The following is a 27,500-nucleotide window of genomic DNA, read 5'->3' as shown; positions in this document are numbered from 1 at the left end:
TGAGTGGCTCTAAAACACAGCTTTTATCAAAATGGTTGGTTGATGATTTAAAAATGCAATAATTTATTTGTCTGAATAGTGGGGCTGGTTTCAGTGTTTCATTTTCCAACGGTGACAAATGTAAAACACACAACGTTGCATTCTCAAGTTATTAAACCTTCCTATGATGCCGTTAGTAACCGCCACAGTGCTTCTGTCTAGGAGGACACGGTAGAGTGACAAAGGGCAGCAGTATTGATTGAGGTTTACAATCTTCTAGGAAAAGGAATTACCTTCTCCCTCTCTCTCGCTCCCTCTCTCTCTCTCTCTCTCTCTCTCTCTCTCTCTCTCTCTCTCTCTCTCTCTCTCTCTCTCTCTCTCATGTTTTCACTCTCTGGTTCTAAATGTTGATTTGCAGGCGAGGTGGACCTAATCACTACAGTACACTTGGTGTAGCAGACAGAGTGGATGGTGCCGTCCATTAATCTTCCCCCTCCCGCCACCCAAACACCACAGCTGGCTACCCACAGGTGCACCCTAGCACTGACCTCATAATAGTGTGTAACGCTGACACAAAACACCTCACACACATCCCTGACTGTGAAAGGGCAACGGTCCAAATCCTAGATCAGAACTGGCCTCTTGACCCTCTTTCAAATCCGTTTCCCTGGAGTACGTGTGTGTGTGTGTGTGTGTGTGTGTGTGTGTGTGTGTTTGCGGAGGAAACCCAGAATCTCAGAGCCCAAAACATGTTTTTATATGCGTCACATCTGCAGCCGCTTGTTTATCAGGAGATCCGTCATTATTCTCTCACGCCTCCGACCTGGGCCATATTCCGAGCCCGCCTCCCCCCGCCTCCCCCTCCCTCCCTCCCGCCCCCCCCCTCCCTCCCGCCCCCTCCCCTTTATTGACTCAATATGAAAACACATTTATTGGAGCAACAAAAGGGGGTCAGGGGTAACGACACTTAATGTTTTTCAATGAGCGGAACAATCAGTGCCAGCAGTGTTATACTTAGCTCCCCTAACCCTAACCCTACCTAGCCAGAGTAGAGCACTGAAAACATTGGTGTTGTGTTCCCTGAAGCTATTTTCTGTTGTTGTTATTTTGAACTGGTCGTTTCAGTCAATTTTAGGATGTTATGTGTTATGTTATGTTTTTTAAAGTTACATTTACATTACATTTTTGGCATTTAACTGAGCTTTTATTCAAACTGACTTACATTTGTCTAAGTAAGTGAATCATCTATCCAACAGTCATCGTAAGCAAAGGTAATCTATGCTAGGGCCAGGGTCATAATGCTAGAAGAAGTATGAATTAAGATGTTTTTTGTCTTTTTTATTAATTTATTTACAGTAGAGAAACTGTAGGGGGGATGAAGAGGTCTTAGGAGGGACTCAGACAAGAGATGGGTCTTCAGTCTACAGTGGAAGATAGGTAGTGACTCTGCAGTCCTGACAGCAGTGGCAAGCTTGAATACTTAAGTTGGAGTAGCCTTCACAGATAGAAAGGTACAGTTATGTTGTGTTTCATGATTGAGAACTATTTTGCTTTTTCTAGCGTTGTTATAGATAGGAGAAGAGGGGGTGACCCATCTCAACAGGTCCATCCTAGAAGAGGCCAGTATGCTGTCTCTGCCTGTGAGCACTAGACTTGTTTAGTTTAGTTTATTAGTTTATAATTTCATAGACAGTCCCCATTAATTAACTGTGCAGTAAAAGGAGCAGCTTTAGCCTACAAGGCTAATTTCCAGCTGTAGTCCCCGGCCAGTTGTCAATAGGCACCCTAAAATACATTAGTTAAAAGAAAAAGATTCCATCACATTTACAATTACAGCTAGCATAAGAAAAATGGATCACGTAAAATATATCGCACACAATTGGAGCAAGCACAAACAAGCCAGCACAGATGATGGCAGCAACCTCAATGGCAGCAACCTCAATGCAGTTCATGCAATAAAAACAATACAAAGGGGACAACGGTTGTTGATCTTTACATTCCGTCAGGTTTACATCTCCCTGCTGTGCCTTGTCAGTCTGCCCCTATACTCTTCTGCTGCAAGCTATTGCATAACTTGTGTCCTGCTTACTTGTGTTATATGTTGAATTATGTCTGCAGTAATCTTTTACGTTTTTGGCATTCAGCAGACGCCGTTATCCAAAGCGACTTACATCAAATACATTGGTTTAAGTAAGTGAGTCATCTGTCCATCAGTCATTGCAAGAAAAGTAATCTCTGACTACTCAGGCCAGGGGCCGTTGGCAGTCATAATGCTAGAATCTAATCCTCGGCAGTCAGAACTGTAGAATCACTCCCCATCTCCCGCCGCAGACTGAAGACCCATCTCTTTAGGCTACACTTTAACTGTCCCTCCTGAGACATCTACTAACCCCCTGTACTGTTTCTCCTGAGACATCTACTACCCCCCTGTACTGTTTCTCCTGAGACATCTACTAACCCCCTGTACTGTTTCTCCTGAGACATCTACTATCCCCCTGTACTGTTTCTCCTGAGACATCTACTACCCCCCTATACTGTTTCTCCTGAGACATCTACTACCCCCCTGTTCTGTTTCTCCTGAGACATCTACTACCCCCCTGTACTGTTTCTCCTGAGACATCTACTATCCCCCTGTACTGTTTCTCCTGAGACATCTACTACCCCCCTGTTCTGTTTCTCCTGAGACATCTACTACCCCCCTGTACTGTGTCTCCTGTGTCCAAAAAGAAAAATCTCCCTTCTTCTAGCACAACGACTGACAATAGCCCCTGGATTGAGCATAGATTACTTTTTCCTACTAAGACTGGTGGATAGATGATTCACTTACTTACGTCAAATGTATTTATTGTAAGATATTGTAAATGCCAAAAATGCCAAAAATGTAAATGTAATCCTCAGCCTAGCTTTGTGACCTGAAGTGTTGTGAGAGAGAGTGCAAAAGGAGAGATGGCTCACCACGCCGCCTCTTTCAAGTTTCAAGTTTATTGTTACGTCAAATGACACAAGTATAAGAGAGTAAAATGATTAGGCTTCGATTCCTGACATTGCAGCTCAAGACAATGATGGAAAGCTGAAAACAATTAAGTGTTTCTCACTGTTGAATTGAGCTTGTGATCCCAAAGGTAAGGAGAGTTATGTTTTTGTCTCTCCACTTTTATTTCTGTATTATTTTTCTTTATTTCGTTATTACGTTTTTTTGTATTATTATAATTATTATTGTATTATGTATGTATATATGAATGTTATGGAAGTGTATTGTCTGTATTTAAGTGTTTAAGATGAACATTTTTTGAAAGTATGGTATGAGGACCCCAGGAAGAATAGCTACTGCATATTTGCTGTATCTAATGGTGGATCCAAATAAACAAATCAAACCAAAGAATAACGCACTAGGCATAATTCACTAAAAAGTGTCAATAGTACAGGACATAGGTGACAGTAGTAAAGTGACTGTTACTACTTAGGTAGTCCGTATGCATGGGATGTGCTTGTGGATGATAGTCAATTGTCTACAGTAGGCTTGTTCTCTCTTCTCAGCCAGAGGAAGTTTATCCAGCCATGTGTACTGTCACAGCAGGGGGGGGATGCCCCTGATGCTTGGGAACACTGTAATCCCAGCGTTACGACTTTCCCCCTCGGTGTCCCTGAGCAGAGCCCGTGTCCAGCATGCCTTCTGTGCAGGCTTAGCCTCACTCAGAACCGCATGTGACTGTGAGAGTACACTGGATGGGCTAGGGTTACCTCTGCAGCGCATCATGACTGTGTGTGTGTGTGGTGTTTGTGTGTGTGTGTGTGTGTGCGCGTGCGAGTGTGTGGATACGTGTGTGTGTGTGTGTGTATCACAATATTTTCCAGTGCATGCAAAGGGAGGCAAACTGCAAAGTCAGCTCAGTCCTCATGGACGATTAGGTCTGTTGTAGTTACAGCAGGACGGGGCAGGAAGCAGGGATGGCACATCCAGGTAGGGAGGTGAGGTGGATGAGTGGAATATGGTTTATATCAAGAGCATTTGGAAATAACAGCACTCCAAAACATGTTACCTCATCAATGTAATGGAATATAAATTATTTTTGGTGTGCCATAGTCTCAGGTGGCCACTCATAGGTGACAAAAATACATTACCTCATGGTCATCAAGTGGGAGTTACAACACTCCAAGGGGTTAAATGTGCCCATTTTGTCCATCAGTTGCTAAGGAAGTGGAGCCTGGTTGTGCAGGAAACAGGGAGAACAATTTCCTGTTATGCAGAAATGTTTTAAGGGACTGCTTTCCTCCAATCAGACTTCAGATGTGAGGGCAGGAAACCAGGTCCAAATGGCAAAAGGGATCCTGGAGATTCCGCATTAAACCAAATGTCTTGAAAAAAATGCAAATGAGAAAATAGACCAAATAATAGTCTATTTTGTATTTACTGTTTATATAAATCATGCAGAAAGAGTTGACTCTTTGACTACCAGTTTCTCCATGCATTGGCTTTCAATGACTGTTAGAGCTGCCCGGTCTACTAATAAAAGCCTCAATGGACATCTCGAGTGATGGCAAATTGGCAACCTCCTATGTTGTTTTGATAACATGTCAGTCTCCTGACCTCTCCCCGGGATATTGCTGCCCCGGGACATAAAGAAGACATTTCAAGGGATTTGTGCGCACAAAGATTAGTCAGTCCCTTTGAATGAATGAATGAATGAATGAATGAATGAATGAATGAATGAATGAATGAATGAATGAATGAAAGCTTTATTTCGAACATGTGAAAAAAGAAATAGTTATAACAACAAAAAACAAAACAAAAACAAGAAAAAACAAAACAAAAACAAGAAAAAACACTATTTACTTAACATGTCCGAAAAGGAGTAGGAAGAAGCATAAGATTATTTAATCCTACCCCTTCTCCAATACTCAGAGATTAATAATTAATAATCTGCAGTTTCAATATTAATATAATATTTTTTAAATTAAATCAAATTTATTTACATATTTACATATTTACCAACAATAGAAAACAGATAATGTAAATAAACAAATAATCTGTGAAAACAACTGGTGACTAAAGCCCTTCTTCCTCCTCGTACCTGGTGAAAACCATGTTTTTATACCGCTTTTTGAACTGGGTCATGCTTGGACACCGCTTTAGCCTTTCACGGCAAAGGAGCTGCTCCTCAGGAAGCGCGAGGAAGTACCTCCTGCGCCGCGCTCAACTCCCAACTCCAAACCCTCGCGCATCATCGCGCCGCAGAACACAACGATGCGCGCGCCTCGAACCAAAGAGCACTACCGCTGGGAAACTTGACGCAACGAATAAGAAACGATACAGGAAAGCTCCAGATTGTCTAACCCTGGTATAGTGTTACATTGCCTGACTGTCTTCTGTGATTCTACACTTTAACTTGTCTTGTCTGGATATGGGTGTTGCTGCTTTCTCTCAAGGACATTTCTGAGATTCTCGCGGATGGTGACCTACAATGAACACAGGTAAAGAGCACTTTGACATTCAATGTTTATGTATAACATATAATAATAATAACATTATGACTTGTTGTAATGTTCAGTTAAAGGCCAGTCACAAATTAGGAACATGTAAACAAAAGATTAAGGAGCCGCTATTGGACCCCCTATTCTGGTCAGTGAAGCTCAATAGTTTGAGGAATGTTTTTTGGATAAAAGCTGCTGTTTTGTATGTGCTGTGTTGTCTTAGTTTGTTTCCCACCCATAATAAAAGATGGAAAATGATATGAGTGTATGGAGATAGGGATTTACAATATACAGTTATTGTTTTTATTGTTGTTTTATTATGTTCGTTGTTAATAAGAGTGTATAATCTGTTTTGTGGATACATATTTGATAAGGCAGTTGCTGTTTCCTTTTTGCTATTTCAGTGAAATATTGTCAGTCAGTTAGGCTAGACATGAGTCTGTATTTAGCCTATAGCCTACACAGTATGAATTATGAAATAACTCCAAACAAATGTCAGCAACTAAATGTCAGTGCTGGTGGTCCCCAAAAAAAAAATCCGAAATGAATCCTGATTTTGTAGTCTACAGATATTCCTTTTCTCTGTTGAAATTGTTTATCCAGTTACACACTAATGCCCGGTCTGTCAAGGCAATTGTTTTTTGCAGTGATTCATTAGGAATGCCTGGTCACATTTTGGTCTTTTTGTGGACCAGGGTTTACAGTCTTTAGGATTCAGTTTTCACATTTGGGGTCAAGTCTGAACTCAAATCCATGTCTGGGTCCTGTTTTATAAGTTGTGCGGTCATATGTTTTCTTTAGTTGTTGTTTTTTGGACCTGATACCTTCAAAGGCAAATACAGTCTGTGAGAGAGGCTTCTCTCCTGTGAATCACAGGAAGTCACTCTGGGAAATCCTTTAGTGCTGTCGTTTTTTGTCCCTCTAAGCAAAGTGGACGCTGTTAATTCCTGTCTCAGGTGCCTGTTTGAAACCCTAACCATAACAGCACAGAGATCATAACTATAAACAAAGTAAACTTTGCTTTTCTCACTGAAATCAGAGTTATGAGGTAGTACAACAAATGTTGATTTAAAGATACAGCATTTCAAACCCTTCAGACATGGAGGCATTATTAACTCAACGCCAACCTCATTTACCCCCAATGCCTCATTTCTAATAATAATAATAATAATAATAACTTTTGATTTGTATAGTATTTTGACGTTGATTTTTACATTTACATTGAAACATAGATTTACCCCCAATACCTAATTTATCCCCAATACCTAATTTACCCCCCCAACATATTTGTTATTGGACAGTGCACGTAATCTCCTAAACTGTCTAACAATCTCTTTTATGTTTTGTTTTTAGACTTTAAGAAGCCTCCTCTCGCTCCCAAGCCGAAGCTCCCGAGTCACATCACCCTCAGGTTGCATTCACCCCTCATGTCCAGGCCATGCTCCTCAACCAGGGGTCCCAAACCTCCGATCGCCCCCAAACCTAAAGTACCTCATGACACTGAGGGGTGGGACATCTCACTGCTCTCCAATAACGCCCAGGAGGGGTGTACCAACGGTGGCCTGTTGGGCTCAGATGAGGAGTTGGAACAGGAGAATGATCCGGACTCTCTCAGTGGAGGGGAGGTGGTGGGGGAGGAGGAGGAGGCACAGGGGTTGGTGGAGGGGCCAGTGGAGCCTGTGTTTGATATCAGTTCAGGAGTCATAGAATCAGAGAATGGCTACGAGGAGCCAGAGGAAGAGGAGAAGGAGGAGGAGGAGAGGGATCATGAGGAGGAAATGATACAGGAGGAAGAGGAGGAGGACTGGAGATTAACCGACAGTGTTCAAACAGAGGAGGTGGACTCTCTGGACACGCTGGGGGTCAGTGATGCTGGATTCACCACTGACTCAGTGGACCCTGTGGATATGATTGACACCGATATGACTGACGACATGGATGCTGAGGGTTGTGACGCAGGCGAGGCGCTGGCTGACACAGATGGCCTCTCAGAGGGGGACTTTTCTGTCACCAGCATCGAGGACGAGGTGGCGGCCTGCTGCCCCTGTGAAAATGTGCCTGGGCAGGAGGAGAGGGAGCTGGAGAATGAGGAGGAGGAGGAGGAGCTACAAAGAGAGGAGGAGGAAGAGGAGGCAGCCTGCTGCCCCTGTGAAAATGTGCCTGGGCAGGAGGAGAGGGAGATGGAGGAGGAGGAGGAGGAGGAGGAGCTGCAAAGAGAGGAGGAGGAGGAAGAAGCAGCATCAGCAGCAGTGGATAGCACAGCAGATGCTGTAACGGAACCTATAGTTCTCATAGAGACCCATGCTACCCAACACTCTTCATCTTCCGATGAGGAGGTGGTGGAGATAGTAGAGGAATCTTTACCTAACCCTGGCAGTCCTCCCAACGGCCTAGAGGAGGAGTGTGGATATGATGTCATCGGTGCACCATGTGAGTGTTCCTGCCAACAGAAGGATCTAGACCCTCTCTCTGAAACGGAGCGTCCATCGGACCTGTGCGATTTTCCTAGCGCCTCAGAAGACAAGGCGGAAACATATCAACCATACTCTGTCATCGATGAGGAGCCAATGACTTTTAATTACAATATGGCTGATGGTGAGAGTCAACAAAGCAACCATATAGCAAAACAATTGCTCAAATTAGAGGGAGAAGCAGCTGGCTCAGAAGGTGACCGCACCCTTGAGCCCTACTACATCTCATGCGAAGACATAGTGGACCCAGAGCCGAACCAGACTGAGGGCGCCGATTACGGATCATCGGAGAGAGACGTCACACCAGAGGGTTCTCCGCTGGTCACCGTGGCGACAGCGCCACCCAGTGAGTATGAAGCCATAGGTGACGACGACTCTCTGTGCGGGGACTCCGAGGACATGGGACAGATCGAGTGTGTCTCCTCTGAGGACTATGTGGAGATAGGGGACACCGACGATGATGACGACAGCGATGCAGAGAACCTGACGCGGCAGAAAAGGATGTGTGTTCAAAAAGACGAACTCCAAGGCCAGACAGTTTCCGAGTCTTTCCTGAACCAGAGTAACAGCCAGCCCAGGTTCAGGCTGGTGTCCATCTCTGTGCCAGTTGACGCTGACACCTCCCAGGCCTCGTCCTCCTCCTCCTTCCCGAACAGCCGGCTGCTCTCCCCTGACGACTCTGACGTATTCAGGGACGACGAGGACTTGGAGGGCCACATCGTTCCATACCTGGACGAGACCACGGACACAGAGCAGGACATCCTCAGCGATGACGAGCATGTCTATGAGGAGGCCGGGCTGGATTCGGAGGGAGAGAACTTCCTCCCCTTCGACAGGAAGTCCATGGTCACGCGGTCGCGGTCGCTGTCGGCGAAAGTGCCCGGTTACGTGCCTGAGACTGTGCCTGAGGAGGTGGGCTCAGAGTTCCAGATACAGAACTACTGCATGGTGGGATTGGACCAAACCGCACCGGCGCTGAGCAGCAGTCCGATGCTGAACTCAACCCGGGCTAAGAACTCCTCCAAATCTCAGCGCTTTCTCCTCTACCCCCGCTCCTTCTCCATGGAGGGACGAGACATGCCCCTGTGTGTGTACAGGGAGGGGGAAGGTTCCCCCAGGGAGGAGGGCGAGATGGGGAAGGGTGAGGACAGCCTCTCCCTGCCCTGTGTCATAGGGTCATCCGGAAGCTTCTCTCAGCGCTCCCACCTGTCTTCCAGCGGCCTGTCCACCCCTACATCTGTGGTGGACATCCCTCCTCCCTTTCAGCTGGCTTACATCACCAAGAAACCCATCACCAAGAGCTCCCCGTCCCTTTTCATCGAGGGAGACTCCCCCGACAGAAACAAGAAGCAGAAGTCGTCCTTCAAACGCTTCCTGATGCTCAAGTTCAGGCGGAAAACAGAGAGTAAGCTCCTGGCGGACGTCAACCTGTCTTCCTCCAGGTCCTCCTCTGAGTCCAGCCACCACGCCCCCAACCACCGCATCCTCGATTTAGACCGGTGCAGCACGAACAGCTGCTCCCCACAGATCCTCAAGTCCCGGTCTGTCAGCAAGCTCCAGCACTCTCCAGACTCGCCGTCCACCTTCTTGTTCTACAAGGACGGAAAGAGAAAAGGCGGCTCTGTCGCCTTCGCCAACAGCCGCAGCGTGGCCCGAGTGGAGTCGTTCGAGGACCGCTCCCGTCCTCCCTTCACACCCCTCCCCTTGACCAAGCCCCGCTCCATCTCCTTCCCCAATGCAGACACCTCAGACTACGAGAACATCCCCGCCATGAGCTCGGACTACGAGAACATCCAGATCCCGTCCTGGAGGCCTATGCGACCGGGGACGTTTGCGGAATTCTTTGAGCATCCGTGCCGGGTGCTGTCCTCTGCCAATGACCATGACGGTTATGTGGACATGAGCAGCTTCCCCGTGTGCAGACTTCAGTTACCTGAGCAGGAAACCGAAAGGTACGGGGAAATTAATATGATCTGTCCTATATTTAAACCACCTTGTAACTTTGACCTCGTCTGTGTGTGACCGTGTGACCGTTTGTGTGTGTGTGTGTGTGTGTGTGCGTGTGTGCGTGTGCGTGTGTGCGTGTGTGTGTGTGTGTGTGTGTGTGTACCCTCTTTTTTGTGTGTGGTGTAATATGTGTATATTAGAGAGCAAGCCTGACACAGATAGATGCTCCCGATAGTAATATCAGTGATCCCTGCCACCTCTTACATAGAGCACTAGTCATTTTTTATTACAGTGTGTCCACTGCGTATGTTTATTGCACCCTGCGGGGGAGTGGATTTATAACTGTTTGCAATGGAGGGTCCCTTGCCCCTATGACTAGATCTCTAGAGTTCACTCGCTATAGCCATAATTAGGCATTATAGCTTCCTTGTGGTTTATCATATTGCACATGACGTAACCCTGAGGTATGAGGGACCAGGGGTCCACAGCAGGTGAAGTGGTAGTGGTAGGGTTTGTTTTCATGCTTAAAGACAGGGCGTTAAGAGTGAGTTTCTAATTTCATTTGGGCAGGTGAACCTGAGGGATACCTACCTGTGTGACTCCATGGTTAAAAGTGACCAGTGGATGACTTGGAAGCATACAGAGTCTGTCACAGTGCGCTTTGTTGGGGTAGTGTTTTGTTCCCGCTACTCCCATTGTTGTTACTGTATGTGCTGGTATCATCTCCAGTGCTGGTTGACATTAACCCATCCCCCCTGCATCCCCATACGCAGCACCCCTTGTATACAGACCTCCCTGGATGATTAATAGTCAGAGCATTTCGGAGTCATCCTTCTTCCCTCCAGCCAATAAGAGACAAGAGGGAGTGATACAATCTCAGTGTTCTATGATCAGCAGTTGCCCTCAGCCTTGCTGTTGTTGAAGCCTGTTTCCTATTCTGGAGGTGTGTGAGAGGGAAACAACAGGGGTTTTCAGTTCACACACAAGATTCTGTGAAATGGTTGAAAAGAATGCCTGACAATCGCATGCCTGACAATCGTGTTGAGTTCACAGTAATTGGCTCCTTCAAGAAATATCCAAATGAAATGATTAGTTCATACAAGATACTTTACCTGGGAAAAATGATATATATATATATATAAAATTAGATATAGATAAAGTATCTTGTATGAGCTAATCATTGTTGACTGGAGGCATGGCGGGTTTGGCTGTAGATTAGTGTGCAGTGGGTCAGGGACTTTTGACTATAGGTCTTGGCAAGGTTGGCTTTGGGCAGTCGGGGGCTCTGCCTGTAGGTGTTGGCTGAAGGAAGGCTTGGGTGTGGGGACTGTTAGGTCATTGCCAGGTCATCCCAGGGGAGGAAGTGTCCTGCCTTTGAGCGTCCACTTCCTTGTTTACAGGAAAAGCTGGACAAGAAAAGGGGGTGGGGGACTTTACATTGCCTGAAATACCTCAACTTGCATGTGTCAAGTGCAAAAAAGTCAGATGGCCAAATACCTCCAGTACGTAGTCTTGGTGTCAGTCTGTTGCTGCTTTTTAGTCATCTTGACATTGTGTTACCTGGTTTGGCAACTCCACCCCACCACTACCCACAGGAACATCAAATGGGCTCACAAAGAGCCTGGGGAAGTAGGGGGAAAAAATAAAATTGAACTCCTTTTGTAATTTGCCACTGTAGATTTGACCTCTGGCTGTCATAAAACATTATGCCACAGTGGCCTTGCCCCGAAGGACTGCAGAGATAATGTGCTGAGATTAAGACGTTGTTTTTGGGGAGGAGTGATTTGGAAGCTAAACATGAAAACTGGCAACCGATTCTGTTCCTGTCTGTAGTAGTACAATAGTGCCGACACACACCAGTGGAAAGGTATTTGTCCTGTGTCCCATAGTAAAGCCTAATTCAGCTGGCAGTTATGGGCCATAATGGCGTTATGGTATATCGTCCCTATTTACGAGAGCCAGAGACGGGAACCTCACCCATACGTTGTTAATCTTTTGGTGCAAGTGTAATGTACATTTCAGTGGTGTTAGATCCATTGGAGCTTGCAGTCAAACAGTCAGAGCAATAGAGTGCATCTAAGCAGGCTGCCACACTGCTAACTCAAGGATACTGTTGTCATTAGCATATTAGCATACACTCCCCACTGAGCTGCAGTCATTAGCATATCCGTTTGAGACTCCCTGCAGAAGTGCATCTGCTAGCATGTAGCATCCCACTGGCACGAGTCCCTGGGCTGGGTATTAGCTGAGATGCCTGAGGCTCTTTAGGATAGGTTTATTGGTCTCTCCTAGACTGATGATCTCTTAGCTATTGTAACATGTTAGCATTCACATTCTCAATATGTTTGATATTCTTCCACATAACTATATTATTATTAAACTATATAAATTATTTACATTTTTCACACAGAGGCACATAAAAGGTTAGACATTTGAATGTGATTCATCTCCCTTATCTACACACATCTATCTTGCAGATAAAGTTTTATGGAGAGAACATTTGCTCAGACAAAGAGACAAAAAGGGAAAGATTGATACACTGACATATTGATATCATTCAGTATGCTGCAGTAAATGGTTGCTAGAATGTGTACTTAAGAGATAATTAGATAAGTTAGTTAGATAATGACAGGACTTTACGTTGGACAGTGTACTGTATATAATCTTGAAGTATTGCTCTTAAAACCATCTTCTCTTTAACAAATGTTTTTAATTGCATTTCTCAGAGACCCTTTGAATTGTATCAGCCATGTATTAGCCATTCATCAACGCAGGAGGCTTGGCTGGTTGAGAGATTACTCTGGGATTGATTAATCATCCTATTTCATTGATCAAAAATGTTCCTGTTGGGGTGTGTAGGTGGCGTAGCACACTCAGGTGCAGACCATATCATCGCAACGCAAGGTCCCTGGTTCAATTCCGGCCATTGACATCCTGCATGTCATCCCACCTCTCTCTCATGCATCCTTCCTGTTCCCTCTACTATCTGTATCCCAATAAAGCAGAAATGCCCTAAAAATATATTTTAAAAATAGAATGAAAAATGTTCCTATTCATCTTATATCTTCACTCTGTGAAGTGAAGAGAAGCCCTGGACTGCACTTATATAGTGCCTTTATCCAAAGCGCTTTACAATGGCCTCTCATTCACCCATTCACACACCCATTCACACACCAATGGCGGCAAGCTACCATGCAAGGCGCCGGCCCGCTCACTGGGAGTAATTTGGGGTTCAGTGTCTTGCCCAAGGACATTTCGACATGTGGCCAGCCGGGGCTCTGGATCTGCCAACCTTGCGATCATTAGACGGCGGCTCTACCTCCTGCGCCACAGCCGCCCCATAAGACGGCAGGATGTTATGTATTGTTGTGTACTTTTTTAATCTAGCTAATGATCACCGTTTTGTCTTTTATGGATTTGGTCAACTGCCCATCAGATGAGTTATGGTTTCATAACACCTCCCTGTAAATGTCTGTTGTTTTATTAACATATCTGATGGCTTTACTGGACCCCTACTCCCTCTCTCCTTTCCTTCTCTCCCTTGTCTCTCTAATTCCCTCACTCCCTCTCTCCTCTCCTTCTCTCTGTCGTCTCTTTAATTCCCTCTTTCCTCTCTTTCTCTCCTCACCTCTCCCTCACTCCCTCTGTCCTCTCTTCTCCTCCTCTCTCTTGTCTCTCTAATTCCCCCACGCCCTCCCTTGGCGTCTTCATCCCTCTATCTATCTCTGTCTGAGCTCAAACAAACCTCAGAGTAACATACTGTATCTGTCACAGTGCAGTACACAGAGTGTACTTAAGTGTGTGTGTGTGTGTGTGTGTGTGTATCCGTGTGTGTATCCGTGCGTGTGTCCGTGCGTGTGTCCGTGCGTGTGTCCGTGCGTGTGTCCGTGCTTGTGTGCCTGTGTGCGTGTGTGCGTGTGTGCATGCGATAGCTAGTGTATAGCTACAGTACTCTATACTGATGCACTGATTCTGTCCTGTCCTCTCAGTGCTTATACAGAGGCCTACAATGTGTGCTCTGTAGCTGTCGGACCACCGGGCGGGTCAGGGGGTGAGATAGGGAGAGACACGGCGGGGGAGGACGACCAGGGCCGCACCTCTGAGGAGGAGGAGGGAGGGCCAGAGAACAGCTATGACAGACAGGTAAGCCAGCTATGACAGACAGGTAAGCTATGACAGACAGGTAAGCTATGACAGACAGGTAAGCCCTTGAAGTCTTTTGGGTTGTGCTGAAACTTAAAGTGTAGTGAGTTAAAAATAGTAGTAGTGTAAAAAGTAATAAATCATAGTATTATTTGATTATGTTATATTATATTATATATATTTGATCATATTATACAATCATATTTTTTTTTTACAGACTGATGGTCGATCCAGAGCCTACTACATTGCCAAAGATCTGGTGGACACTGAGAGACTGTGAGTCACCAGTTACTTGTATACAATTATTTACCAGTATCACCCTAGTAATGTTGGTTAGATGACTACCAACATCTCTGTAACATTGTTGGATCCTGTCACTTTAAAGCAAAATTACAAAATGAACGACCAATGTTCCCCTCTATACTGTAGCTTACCATTGTGTTCTGCATGTCAGTTAAGACATTCATCCTCACGTTCTCTGTCTGCAGACACGTGAAAGCACTCAAGCTGCTCCAGGAGGTAAGTACTTACAACTCTTTGTACCAAACTTGTGTTTATAGAACCCCATTCTCATAAAGATATTCTGTCGGTCTGTTGGTATGTCCTCTCTCACCCTTGTCGCTCCAAAGAAAGGAAAGGCCTCTGTGGCAGTCGGCTGATAGAGCATGATAGGAGAGAGGGAAGATCCCAGATCTTAGATAATGTTAACATTCACACCTTAGGAGGGGACTCATTTGAAAGAGTGTCATCCTAGTACTTGGGTCATTGGCTGGATGTCATCCAACGAGTCCTTGGGTATGGGGATATTATATACGGTACATGCATGCTGCCTCCTCTACACTTCGCTGCCTAGACTCTGTGTATCACAGTTCTCTACGCTTTATATCCAACTCATTGTCCCGTACACATCACTGTCTACTTCATGATCTGGTTTCCTGGCCTTCATTTAGCCCAAGGAGACACTACCGCTGGTACATCTTTATTTACAAAGCCATACTGGGCAAACTCATATCTATGTAATCTCATGTCACTCACCAACAGCTGTTATGACCTTCGCTCCACTAGATGGTTGCTATACCGGGTACCCAGAATCCGCTTGGAACTTGTCAAAGCAGCTTTCTCTTATCTTCACTGTAGCTTCTGCATTCTCTTATTTAGAGTAATAATCCAGTCTCCCTGGGAGAGTTCAAAGCTCTGACTTCGCAATTGCTATTCCTAAGATGGATTTCACAATATTTATCTGTTGTCTGTGTTTATTATATTGTATTCTCCAACTTTGTAACCTTGTACTTGTACTGGTGTGCTATCTTGGCCAGGTCTGCCTTGAAAAATATATTTTAATCTCAAGGGACCTCCTGGTTAAATAAAGGTTAAACAAAAATACTGTAGGTATACTAGTGATAACCATGATAAGAACAGATCCGGAATGACTATTAAAGTGATTGAACGGGATAATATCTTTCATTTCAGCCTATAGTTCTAAAGTTGTGCTCATGAGCAAAAAGCGGGTCGTCTTCGTGGCGTGCGGCTGCCCTGCAGTGGTGCGTGATGGTGTGCGTGTGTGGGAATCCCACTGAGATCCAAGCTCAGGGAATGCCGCGAGCTTAGCTAGAAGCTGAACATGGTTGCTGAAGCTCTTCAAAACAATAAACTAGGGATTCCCTCGACTGAATGAGGTTAGACAGTGATTCAATTCCTCAATTATATGTGTACCAACTGTACACCATCTGGGCCCAAAACGAGAGGTTTAAATTTTTTTTTAAAATACAGACATAATCACCAAGATCCCATAGAACCTCTTTAAGCTTACTCAGAATCATATCCTGTTACACTATGTCCTTCCCTCAGTTGTTCTTCATTCCGATCGAAATCACGTGAATCGCTCAGACTTGGAAGCATCGGGGATGGCCTTGAATTATGTAACAGAGGATTAATTATATACGTGAGTCCTCTGCAGTCGGCCACTGACAGAAGAGCTTTAGTGTCTGTTACAATCGTGGAGGTTACACCAGTCCTGTGTACAGTGAACAGCTAACGATTCTACATTAGTTACAGGAAGTGGTTCATTCTGCCCTCCAGCCCTGTCATGTTGTCCCTGTGCTGTGTCTCTGTGGATGACTCAGTACAAGCACACTGTACTCCCTTTTCTCCTCCAACCGTCCTATGAGGTGACGGTTGCTATGATGACTGGGCTGGGGTCAAAGTGCATCTGAGTGCACTTCTCCCTGCATCACATCAGAGTGCTCGGCTGCTTTTGCAGGGTGGCGACCCTGTAATGGGACGTTAGACTTGGTTCTGTATCACGCTTGAGAAAGTGGGTCAGTTAAGACCTAGGATTGATTCAGCTTCATTCTGTTCAGGTTCAGGTGGACAGAGAGAGTTTTGTTGGTAATTTGTACTTTCTGTAAATATTAACAAATAATCTTGCTGTGTGTGTGAGATTGTTGAGATGGAAGGTGGATAGATAAGAAATTGGAATCGACATGACATCAAAACCATACAAATGTCTTCTGGGAATGCCCTTCCGGTTATTGACAAGAGTACTACACATAAATATAGATATAGATATAGATATAGATATAGATATAAATATAGAAAACTGGTTATATCTCTATGGTACTACTATACTACACTACACAAGCTGGTAGACATACAGTACAGTAGCATGCCTACATGGTCCTCATGCTGTATGGGGATAATTTAATGTTCTGTGCTCTGCACATTATTTGAGATAACTGGCAGCTTCATGCTGTCATTTACTGTCAGTCTAAAAATACACATCATAAGACTTGACAGACATGCACAAAATGTCCCCCCTCTGATAAGATACGCCCGTGTAAACAGACACTCTATTCCCCTATTGTGCTGTGTGTGAAAGGATCATCCATCTGCCCATTCCCAAAGGAGAAGGAATGGTTGACTTTAACCAGTGTTTGTGTGTGTGTGTGTGTGTGTGTGTGTGTGTGATGTGTGTGTGTGTGTGTGTGTGTGTGTGTGTGTGTGTGTGTGGTGTGCGGTGTGCGGTGTGTGGTGTGTGTGTGTTGTCAGGACTTCAGGGAGGCGGTGGGGGCTGCCGTGGGGGATGAGGGGGATCCTGTGCTCGAGGAGGAGAGGCTGAGGGACATCCTCAATGAGCTACCTGATGTTTACACTCTGCACCGCCGGATCCTCACAGAGCTCGAGAACCGCCTCCGACAGTGGTGAGACACTCAACACACACAACTAGAAACACACACACACACACACACACACACACGGTATGCCAATGTATTCATGTGTGTGACATTACTGTAAATTGTTAATATTTATGTGTACCTGTATTTCATATATATTTCATATGTATTTCTTACTTACTTACATTTATTATCATCTTGAATTCGAAGTCATCCACAGTACATTTAAGTCTCTAAGTGGACATTAATAAAGAATAAGAGACACTGCCTCTGAAGAGCCTGACCTGACACACACACACTCAGTGACCTGCTGAACGCACAGAAGTGAGGCAACAACACAGCAGTCACTCGTCCTGTCGGATGGACCTTGTGTCTGTGTGCTGCATACTCAACCCAGTGGCCGGTGTGCCCTGAATCCCTGTCCCTTTTGTAGGGGAAAATTACTTTATTTATACTTTATTACTTTGATAAAACATTTTGTCATAAGTGTAGTGGGAAGACATTTTGTCATACTACTATCAATCAGACTGTCTGGGCAGGATTAACATACTTAAAACGACCTCAACCTCTTCTACAATGGAAACCAGTTTCTCTACTTGGAACTTGACTTTGGTGAGACAACAGACACATTTAAATGATCACAAAGACCAAATTGCTCTCTTTTCTCTTATATTAACCTACACCTAGAGAGACTGAGCAATCTAGAGCAGTTTTTGCTATTTTATATTTAGATATTTGGCGAATTCTATTACACTTTCCTCCCTCCTTTCATAATTTCTTCCTTTCTTTCCTTTCCCCTCAGGGAGGAGAGCCAGAGGATTGCAGACGTCATCCTCTCCAGGAAGGCAGAGTTTGTGGTCTTCACAACCTACATCGGTCACTACGACCGCAGCATGAGCCTGCTGGAGGAGAGCTACCGAACCTCGCCCGCCTTCGCATCCATCGTCCGCCAGTTTGAGGTCAGAGTGCTGTCCAATCACAATTGCTCAAAGCAGATGAACTATGTTTTTTGGTAGTTCTTTTTTTTTCATAATGTTTTTAGGGTATTTCTGCTTTATTGGGATAGAGACAGTAGAGATTGACAGGAAGGATGGGTGAGAGAGAGAGGAGGGGACGACATGCAGGATAGTTTGATGGTCGGAATCAACCAGGGACCGCGATTACGTGGCATGCACCTTATTGAGCCACACCATCCAGGCTCCCCCAGATGAACTGTTGAATAAGGTCAGAGGGGACCAGGAAGTGTTCATCTGAGTGGGCTGTACACATACAGGCCATGAAGTCATAGTGAACGTTTTTTTAAATTTCCAAAATGATGTCACACACGAGACAGAAAATCTTGTACGGTATGTGTGAAGGCCATAGCAGATTTATTAACTAAATGCACTTAAAAGTGGAGTGCTGTGTTAAAAATCGGGAAGAAAAAGATACATTAAAATACTACTGTAGATGATTGATCAATCAATCAATGAAGCAGTCACATTTATTTATATAGCATATGTGTATAAGACTTTTTATGAAACTAATAAAATGCAAAGAATCATACAAATACAAAAGCTAGACGCTAACTATACTAAGTATGGGCGTAACCTTGAAAGCTGGTTGAACCAGTCAGAGACATTTTTTTTTTATATTTTTTTTTACAATTTGTTTATTGAAGATTTCCCTTTTTATACAGCTAGTATAAAAGTATACCAAGATGCAATTTAAACGTGCGATTCACCCCCAAAACCCCCCACCCATCCACCCACCCCTTTCCCTTTACTGGTTAAGAGCAAGGTAAGATAAAAAACAAAAAATATATATACAAAATAAAGAAAGAAAATATTGAAAGCAGTTGACCAGTCAGAGAATTAGCTGTCAGATATAGTTACTGTCTCAGACTGTTTCACGTAGATCACATCAGACTGTGAGTGTCTGACTTGTTGACTTCTGACTTGTTGACTTCTGACTTGTTGCCCAGTTGCTGTGCTCCTCCTCTTAAGATACACCGCGATAACCACGATGTGGAACACGAACGCAGCCAGTATAGCAAAGGGGAAATACGGAGTGCTGCTTTCTGTGGAAAAATAACCGACAAAGAATCTACATTTTAATAAACATTGAGTTATGAAAAACCATAGAGTAGATCACATCAGACTGTGAGTGTCTCTGTGAGTTAACTTGTTGCCCCGTTGCTGTGCTCCTCTTCTTAATAAGAAACACTGCTATAATCACAATGTGTAAAACGAACGTAGCTGCAACAGGAAAAGGGAAATACTGGGTTGTGAAAATCAGTGTCAATCCATACCATAGGGCTTAACTGTATGTATGTACAGTATATGTAGGAGTTGATCTTGTGCACTCGATGTAGAATCTGTAGTTAGCGGCCGAGTACCGAAGACAATCACAGCCGTGCTGATATTCAGTATAACAGCACTCCCTCTCGTGTGATATTGCTTAAGTACATACCTTTGGGTGAGCTTTCTGGTTGGGGTTTGGGACAGGGTGATGTGGGATGTTCTGGGGGAGTTGCTGTGGAACATGGTGTGGGAGTTGTTGGTGGGTAGCGTTTGTCTGTTGTGGTTTGGAGGAGATGATAAAAAGAAAAAAATGATTGTACGTAGTCAGGGCTGAACCACAACGACCACTGTGAAATTACACAATACAAAGCCAGTCATCTGTAGCAATATTTTGGATTATGAAGTAATTAAGTAATTAGCTATTATGAAGACCAGGTCATGGAGTTAGACCAATGAAGACCTGCATAAAATATCATGTATGATTGTGTATTTTATGTATGTGTGATGTATGATTGTGTATTTTACATCCTTTACAGATAAGCAAGTGTTTGTGTTTGTAATGGTCTGCCTTAATGTGCATTTAGCAGAATTCCCTAAATGCTGATTCGAACCATCAGATGCCAGAGGCAGATGTCTTACCTGCGACTGACAGTCTTAAATCTCTGTAATCATCACTGATCTCACACCTGTACCACCCCTGGTCCTCCACAGTGAGCTGTGAGAGGAGGAGAGAGAGGTTCCCAGGAGTGTCGTCACTGAACGTCTTCACCCTGTCTCTGTAGAGATCACTCTGGGTGATTGAGACCACAGGGTTATTTGTGAGTTTGTTCCACGTGAGGCTGTCAGGTTTAGCCTGAGGGTCAGTACAGGAGCAGGGCAGGAGCACAGACTGGCCTGTAGATCTTCTTATCTGCAATGCTGTGATAGCTGACAGAGTGCACCCTGTAGAAACACAAAGGAATATACACTATATGGACAAAAGTAATTGGGAAACCCAAACATCACAACCATAATCTGCTTGTTGAACTTCTCATTCCAAAACCATGAGCGTTAATATGGAGTTGGTCCCACCTTTTCTGCTATAACAGCTTCCACTCTTCTGGGAAGACTTTCTACTTGATTTTAGAACATGGTTGCAGGGATTTGCTCCCATTCAGCCACAAGAGCATTAATGAGGTCGGGCACTGATGTTGGGCGAGAAGGACTGGCTCGCAGTCAGCGTTCCAGTTCATCCCAAAGGTGTTCGATGGGGTTGAGGTCAGAGCTCTGTGTGCAGGCCAGTCAAGTTCTCCCAGACCAAACCATGTCATTATGGACCTCACTTTGTGTATGGGGGCATTGTCATGCTGAAACTGGAAAGAGCCTTCCCCAAACTGTTGCCACAAAGTTGGAAGCATACAATTCTCTAGAATCACATTGTTTGCTGTAGCATTAAGACTTCCCTTCACTGGAACTAAGAGGCCTAGCCCAAACCATGAAAACAACCTCAAACGATAATTGTGTCCACATACTCTTTCCATATAGTGTATTGTGTGTGTGTGTGTGTGTGTGTGTTTTCAAGCTCTTTCAAGTGCCTTGACAGTATAATTCATGTACACTAGATTACACATGTCTCACCACTACAACTACCAGCAACTTTGCGCTTTACAAATGTATGTATTTGTAATTATTTTATTTTATTTTTAATTTTTTTGTGAGATGTGTATTGTTGTGCTATGTTGGAGGCCATGGAAGCTGAAATAAGAATTGTGTACCTTGAAAAATGGACAATAAATCTGTTGAGCTTGAACTTGAACTTAGCACAGCTTTGATGGCACCCATGTAGAATCCATGCTTGTGACACAAATAAGGAGGCATTCGTGATGAATTCTTGATAGCATTCATGATGAGAACAGTGGTTATATCCCATTAGACAATGGACAAGAAATTATAACAAATGTCCTTGTCTGAAATGGTCAAAACGCTTGACTGCTGAAAAGGGGAAATGTTTTGTTGTCTGATAATGAGTAAGAGGAGATATTCTGGGCTGTATATTATTGTTTATATTGGCCATGCTTTCAATTAACATACTCATTGATATCCAGAATATTATGAAATTATCAGTCGTCAAAGCTAGGTTTTATATTTTAGCTTTCTTACAAGCATTGTCAGTGATTTCTGCATGCAGGACCACCAACAAAATGGAAACAATTCAGCAAAACATGCAAATAACATGCTTAGGAATGGGTCAGATGCAGGTTGTTGGTAATTGATGGTTGCCTGAACTGATTAATTGACCCCATACCATTGTGCAATTTTTGTTTATTTTTTATTTAAGTGTTATGACTGCAGAGCTCATGCTTGATCAGCCTGCCAGGAGTGATTTATAGAGACAGTAAGTAACTGAAAGAACAGGTTCTGCTTCTGTTAAAATAATAAAAATGAGGCAAATCCCCCCCCCACAATCTCACAGGCTTGCTTCAGGTGTGCCACTGAAAATGATGGAAAAGTGGATCTTTCTTTCTATCGATTTATCGGTATTAATCAATGACCTATTTTAAAATGGGTTTGCATCACAGTGTTTGACTAATCAATTAATCAAATAATCTAACCCATTCCTAGTTGACCTTGATCACTCACCTTGGCTTTAAAAGCAAATGCACACAAGGCATATGTTAAGATCATTAGCAGATTTAACAGAACCATACCTCTGTTTGTAGACTTAATTGAACAATTTTTCATAAATGTAAAGATAATGTACGACTCACCTGCAGCGATATGAAACATTGAGCTGATCAGACACACAGAGATCCACACTGTGGCATACTTCCTCAGGAGAGACACACACATATCTGTCCAGAGAGACTTGTTTTGGGCTGTTCTATTGTCCTACTATACCTGAGCAGTGGAGAATACGCTACTGCAGTTTCTCTCCCTTAATATAGGGCACAAACCATCTTCCTGTCCTGGCCAACCCTCTTTCTTTCATCATATATATCTTTTTTTTTGATCACCTTCTACTGTGATGAAGTTCTGCTGTTGCGTTTTTACCTCAATTATGTTTTACATTGGGAGCTGGACATGATTGATTATCTAATGTAGCAGTGACACTTTACATTAAGGTCATATTTTTAAAAGGGTTTATACATGGTTTAGAATGAGTTAAGAAATCTGTTTATTATTCAATTATAAACAATTTACAAACAGTTATAGGTTTAGACTGATCGATATTCACTTGATGCTTGGCAACCAGGAACCAGCCAGTCATTTATACTTTATAAATACCGGTAGTTTAATTTACTCTTAACTAATGTTACATTTTTAAATCTTTGGCATTTAGCAGACGCCTTATTCCAATGCGACTTACAATCAATACAGTAAATTTACAGTCAATTTGACTAAGCAAGTGAATCATCAATCCACCAGTCGTATCAGGAATTTTAATCTAGGTCAGGCCAGGGGCCATTGGCAGTCTCAGTGATAGAAGGATTTATTTTTATTTGTTTTATTATAAATATATAGACACTGGAGAACAGAGAGACAAAGGTGTAACCTGAAGAGATGGGTGTTCAGTCTCCGATGGAAGATGGGTAGTGGCTCTGCAGTTCTGACAGCCTTGGGAAGCTCATTCCACCAGCGGGGAGCCAGTGTAGTGAAGAGACGTGATCAGGCAGTGCGACTAATGTATCTTTTTATGAGCACCAACCACACATCGGTGAATACAGAGAAGGGATAAGTAGTGGATAGATATCAGGATTTCAAGGGCCATGGTTCAAACAACATGGCGACAGTTGTAGTGTATTTTGGGAGATCTTCACATTGTACTGTATGCCAAGATGTGTTGAATCGGTTTGTTGCCACGTGAATCATGCCCACAATACAGGAAATTACTTTACCAATTGTGCAATCATTGTGCAACTATTGCGAATAATGTTGCATGATGTTTTGTATGATCCTGATTGCAATCTCCCTATTTGGCAAGCACCAAGTGGCTACTGACCAATCTAATGAGTTGTAACTGTTTGTAAGTGGTTTATAATTTAATAATAAGTGATTTATTGAGTAATTATGGTTATAAGTTATGGTTATAAGTGATTTATTGAGTAATTATTAAACCATTTATAAACCTGTTACAAATGTGACCGTAATGTCCATCCAGGCCCTGTTACAAATGTGACCGTAATGACCATCCAGGCCCTGAACACAGCAAAGACCTAGGTTCTGGGCCCTGGACAGTCTGGACGGATTGATGGCAGCTGCTGGACTGAAAAAATCAGGTGTAGTGCTGAGGCACAAATGTGTACATTTCAAGCCTGCAAACTGCGACACTTTAAATGAATGTGCAATAACACTATGTGCAATATGACAACCCTAGTCGTTTTATCTGTACAGTATAGTATAGTGGATAGTGTACATAGCCTTTATTTATGTAAACTAGCTCCTTTCCCTTCTTTTTTTTCTTTCTTTTTTTTTGGTACCAAAATGACAATAAAGACCATTCATTCATTCAAAGTGTTACCAATATAACTATCTAGGCCTACATCTTCATCATGAAAGGAAGGAATCTACATTGACTATTGGCCTACAGTATCAGAACCCAGTTGCAAAATGTCACAATAACTAGAGAACCTGATTAATCTGCTTTATTTGGTCTTTAACAAGAACAATCTGGACCAGTTCATACATATTCATATTAAGCATTCACATTCACATTCATTCAAGAGTCATAACCCAACATATATTAAATATATACCCAAAATATATGGTATAGGCACAACCTTGAAAGCTATTAAAACCATGCTGTCAATCAGATATAGTTACTGTCTCAGACTGATTCACGTAGATCACATCAGGCTGTGAGTGTCTGACTTGTTGACTTCTGACTTGTTGCCCAGCTGCTGTGCTCCTCTTCTTAAGACACACCGCTATAACCACGATGTGGAACACGAACGCAGCCAGTATAGCAAAGGGGAAATACGGCAGGGATCTGCTTTCTGTGGAAAAAAAACAGACAAACAAGCTACATTTTAATAAACATTGAGTTATCAAAAAACATCACACAGGGATTTACTGTATATTTGTATATACCCTTGGGGGGGTATGTTTCTGGTTGGAGTTCGGTGGCTGTGGGTCCTTTTGGGGGAGTTGTTGGTGGTTGGTGTTCGATTGTTGTGATTGGCTTTGTACCTGGTAGAAATGATAAAAAAAAATATTTTAGAATATCATTTTCGCCAGGACAGAACCACACTGTAGTGTCTAGCAATATTTGTGGTATTAGAGTTTATGAATTCATAATGTCTGAGTCAGTGTAGTGACGACCAGCATGACATATACGCTATTGTGTATTTTCTATCCTTTACATTACAAGCAAGAGTTTGTTATCATAATCGGCTGACAATGCGATTGTTTATCTGGATTCCCCCAAATCAGATTAAAACAACTCAATCAGATGGTAGAATCAGATGTCCTACCTTTAACTAAGAGTCTGAAGTATCTGACCCCCCTACTGATGCTACATGTGTAATCTCCCTGGTCCTCCACAGTGAGCTGTGAGAGGAGGAGAGAGAGGTTCCCAGGAGAGTTGTCACTAAACGTCTCCACCCTGTCTCTGTAGAGATCACTCTGGGTTAGTGATGTCCCAGGTCCCAGTTTGGTCCAGGTGAAGCTGGCAGGTTTAGTCTGAGGTTCAGTACAGGAGCAGGGCAGGAGCGCAGATTGGCCCGGGGATCTAACTATCTCCAGTGTATGAGTGCCTGACAGAATGCATCCTGTGGATGCAGAACACATGTATAAGCAGCACTCGAGTTGAGGGGGGATGGCATCCCCCCTGAAATAAAAACGGTAAAAATCATCCCCCTTCTAAAACTGCCATCCCCCCTTTTCCATCCCTAATGTCATTTTTATCAATGAACATGGTATTACTGCTATTTCAACATTTAGTTTTGCGCATATTGAGTAAAATACTGTGGCCGAGGGAGCAAGCACACATGCGATGACATTTTTACCAAGTCACCGACACTGAAGTCACTGACGCTGTGGGGATGCTCAAATTGTCCCCATATGATGATATCCACCATCCCCCCTGATTTTGTTTTACAACTTGAGTGCTGTGTATAAGGAGTACTGTTCTATTACTTTTTCGATGTTAAGATAATTAGGAATAAATATACATTATAAAATATTATAATGTTTAATGACTGATATGTTTAAGACAATATTCATGACTATTAAAATAGATAAATGCCTTGTGCTTTTGTAATTTCTTTAGGCTATATCTTATGGCTTATTGGCTATGTTTTCAGTTAAATAAAGTACATACTGTACTTTACTTGATATTCAGAATATGAAATGATCACTCATCAAAACCAAGTTGTATAGTGGGGTGCAAAAATTACTGTAACTACTGTATGTAATGAAGTAGATTCTTCCTTTGGTTATTATGAAGTGCCAGTTGTTCTCTCAATATAGCATTTAGTCATATTCATAACATAAGAAAGGGGTATTATCTTTCATTATTTGAAGATACAGGAACATATCACTGACCCTGGCTTTAAAAGCAGATGCATATGACAAGGTATATTTCAAGATAATTAACAGAACCATACCTCTGTTTGTTGACTTAATTTAACTATTTTTCATAATTGTGACAGCTGGTGAAACTAGGAACAAGTCGGCAAAACATTAAATAAATGTCAACGTGATTGAAAATCAATGACACACTCACAAATGTATTTACATTTTTCTGAATAAAAGACAGATTGCCAAGTCGGTTGCCGACTTGTTCCCAGTTTCACCAGCTGCTGTCACAAATGTAAAGATAATGTACGACTCACCTGCGGCGATATGAAACATTGAACTGATCAGACACACAGAGATGCACATTGGGACACAGATCCTCAGGAGAGACACACACATATTATCTATCCAGAGAAACAATGACTACTTTGCATCGAGGGGAGAGCAGTGGAGAAGACTTCTGCTGTTTCTCACGCTGCCTGTAGGTTGCATGTCTATGTACAGTGCCTATAGACACTACACATCTCCTTACAACATCTTCTCCTTTTGTTGCCCAAGAGCCTCGAAACGAAATACATTATGTACTGTATACACAATGTACTGGACACTGAAAGTGAAGTGAAAGTGATTGCAAATGTCTACACCCCCTGGCTGTGACTGTCCTAAAATTAGCTAACAATGTAATGTAGGTAAAGTTGATTTAAGTCCATAGGTGCAAGGATAATAGTTGTATTACTATTTTATTTCGGAATGAATATCTTTGTCTTTGTAGGGTCCCGGATTTTAATAGCAATCAATTACACACTGTGTTGATTAGGCTGTCAGTCACTACCAACTCAGCAACTTTCTCAATTCTCTCTTGATCGGGACAAGCTGCCAGCCGGTGACAGGCATACCTATTATGTATTTTGAGAAGGAGGTGAGGAGAGAGGATATGCAAGGAATCAATTAAATACTTTAGAAATTTGACCAAATACGTGTTTTTTGTTTACAATATGTATTCTCAGGATGGCTGCATATAGGACAGTCACAAGCCTTTGCATTTCAGGCGTTGATTTGATCAAAGTCTTCCTTATGGATCATGATTGATGATAAGTGTATTGAAATTCAGGCAGCTGTTTGACAAGCTGCTTAGCTTTGTCATAGTTTGTGTGGTAGGTAAAGCGTCATATTGTCTCATTTACGTAAAAGTAATGTTTTTGTCTATTGGCATGGTTGGTTGTGTGTGCGCAACAAATAGGCCCACAAATGGTATATAAACACTCCCCAGTGATTTAAAGCTGCACCACAAAACTTCTTTGTGGTGCAGCTTTAATGCCCTGATGAGCATTTATAGTATACATGTATGTAACTGCCAGTAAGACGTTGAACTGATTCCCCCTGCTCTCATACCAGTAAATGTATGCAGTATGTAAGGACATCTACTAACCCCCTGTACTGTTTCTCTTGTGTCATAAAAAACCACGACGACTGACAATGGCCCCTGAATTGACCATAGATTACTTTTTCCTACTAAGACTGGTGGATACATGATTCAC

At 43.1% G+C, this 27,500-nt stretch overlaps 1 protein-coding gene across 1 annotated transcript in view; it reads left to right on the top strand.

Moving 5' to 3' along the window:
- The window catches only part of fgd5b (FYVE, RhoGEF and PH domain containing 5b), a gene marked incomplete at its 5' end in the record, with an annotated part of 61,765 nt that overhangs the window by 21,367 nt on the left and 12,898 nt on the right, over positions 1-27,500 (top strand). Inside the window, 8 exon segments of the mRNA XM_080548575.1 lie at positions 6,805-7,497; positions 7,738-7,880; positions 7,971-9,874; positions 13,859-14,012; positions 14,230-14,288; positions 14,501-14,531; positions 17,061-17,212; positions 17,988-18,144. Coding sequence (XP_080404701.1) covers positions 6,805-7,497; positions 7,738-7,880; positions 7,971-9,874; positions 13,859-14,012; positions 14,230-14,288; positions 14,501-14,531; positions 17,061-17,212; positions 17,988-18,144 — 3,293 coding nt within the window.

This window comes from Nansenia antarctica, assembly GCF_963989245.1.
Source record: "Nansenia antarctica genome assembly, chromosome: 18".
Taxonomy (NCBI): domain Eukaryota; kingdom Metazoa; phylum Chordata; class Actinopteri; order Argentiniformes; family Microstomatidae; genus Nansenia; species Nansenia antarctica.
This window is presented reverse-complemented; position numbering and strand designations above follow the sequence as displayed.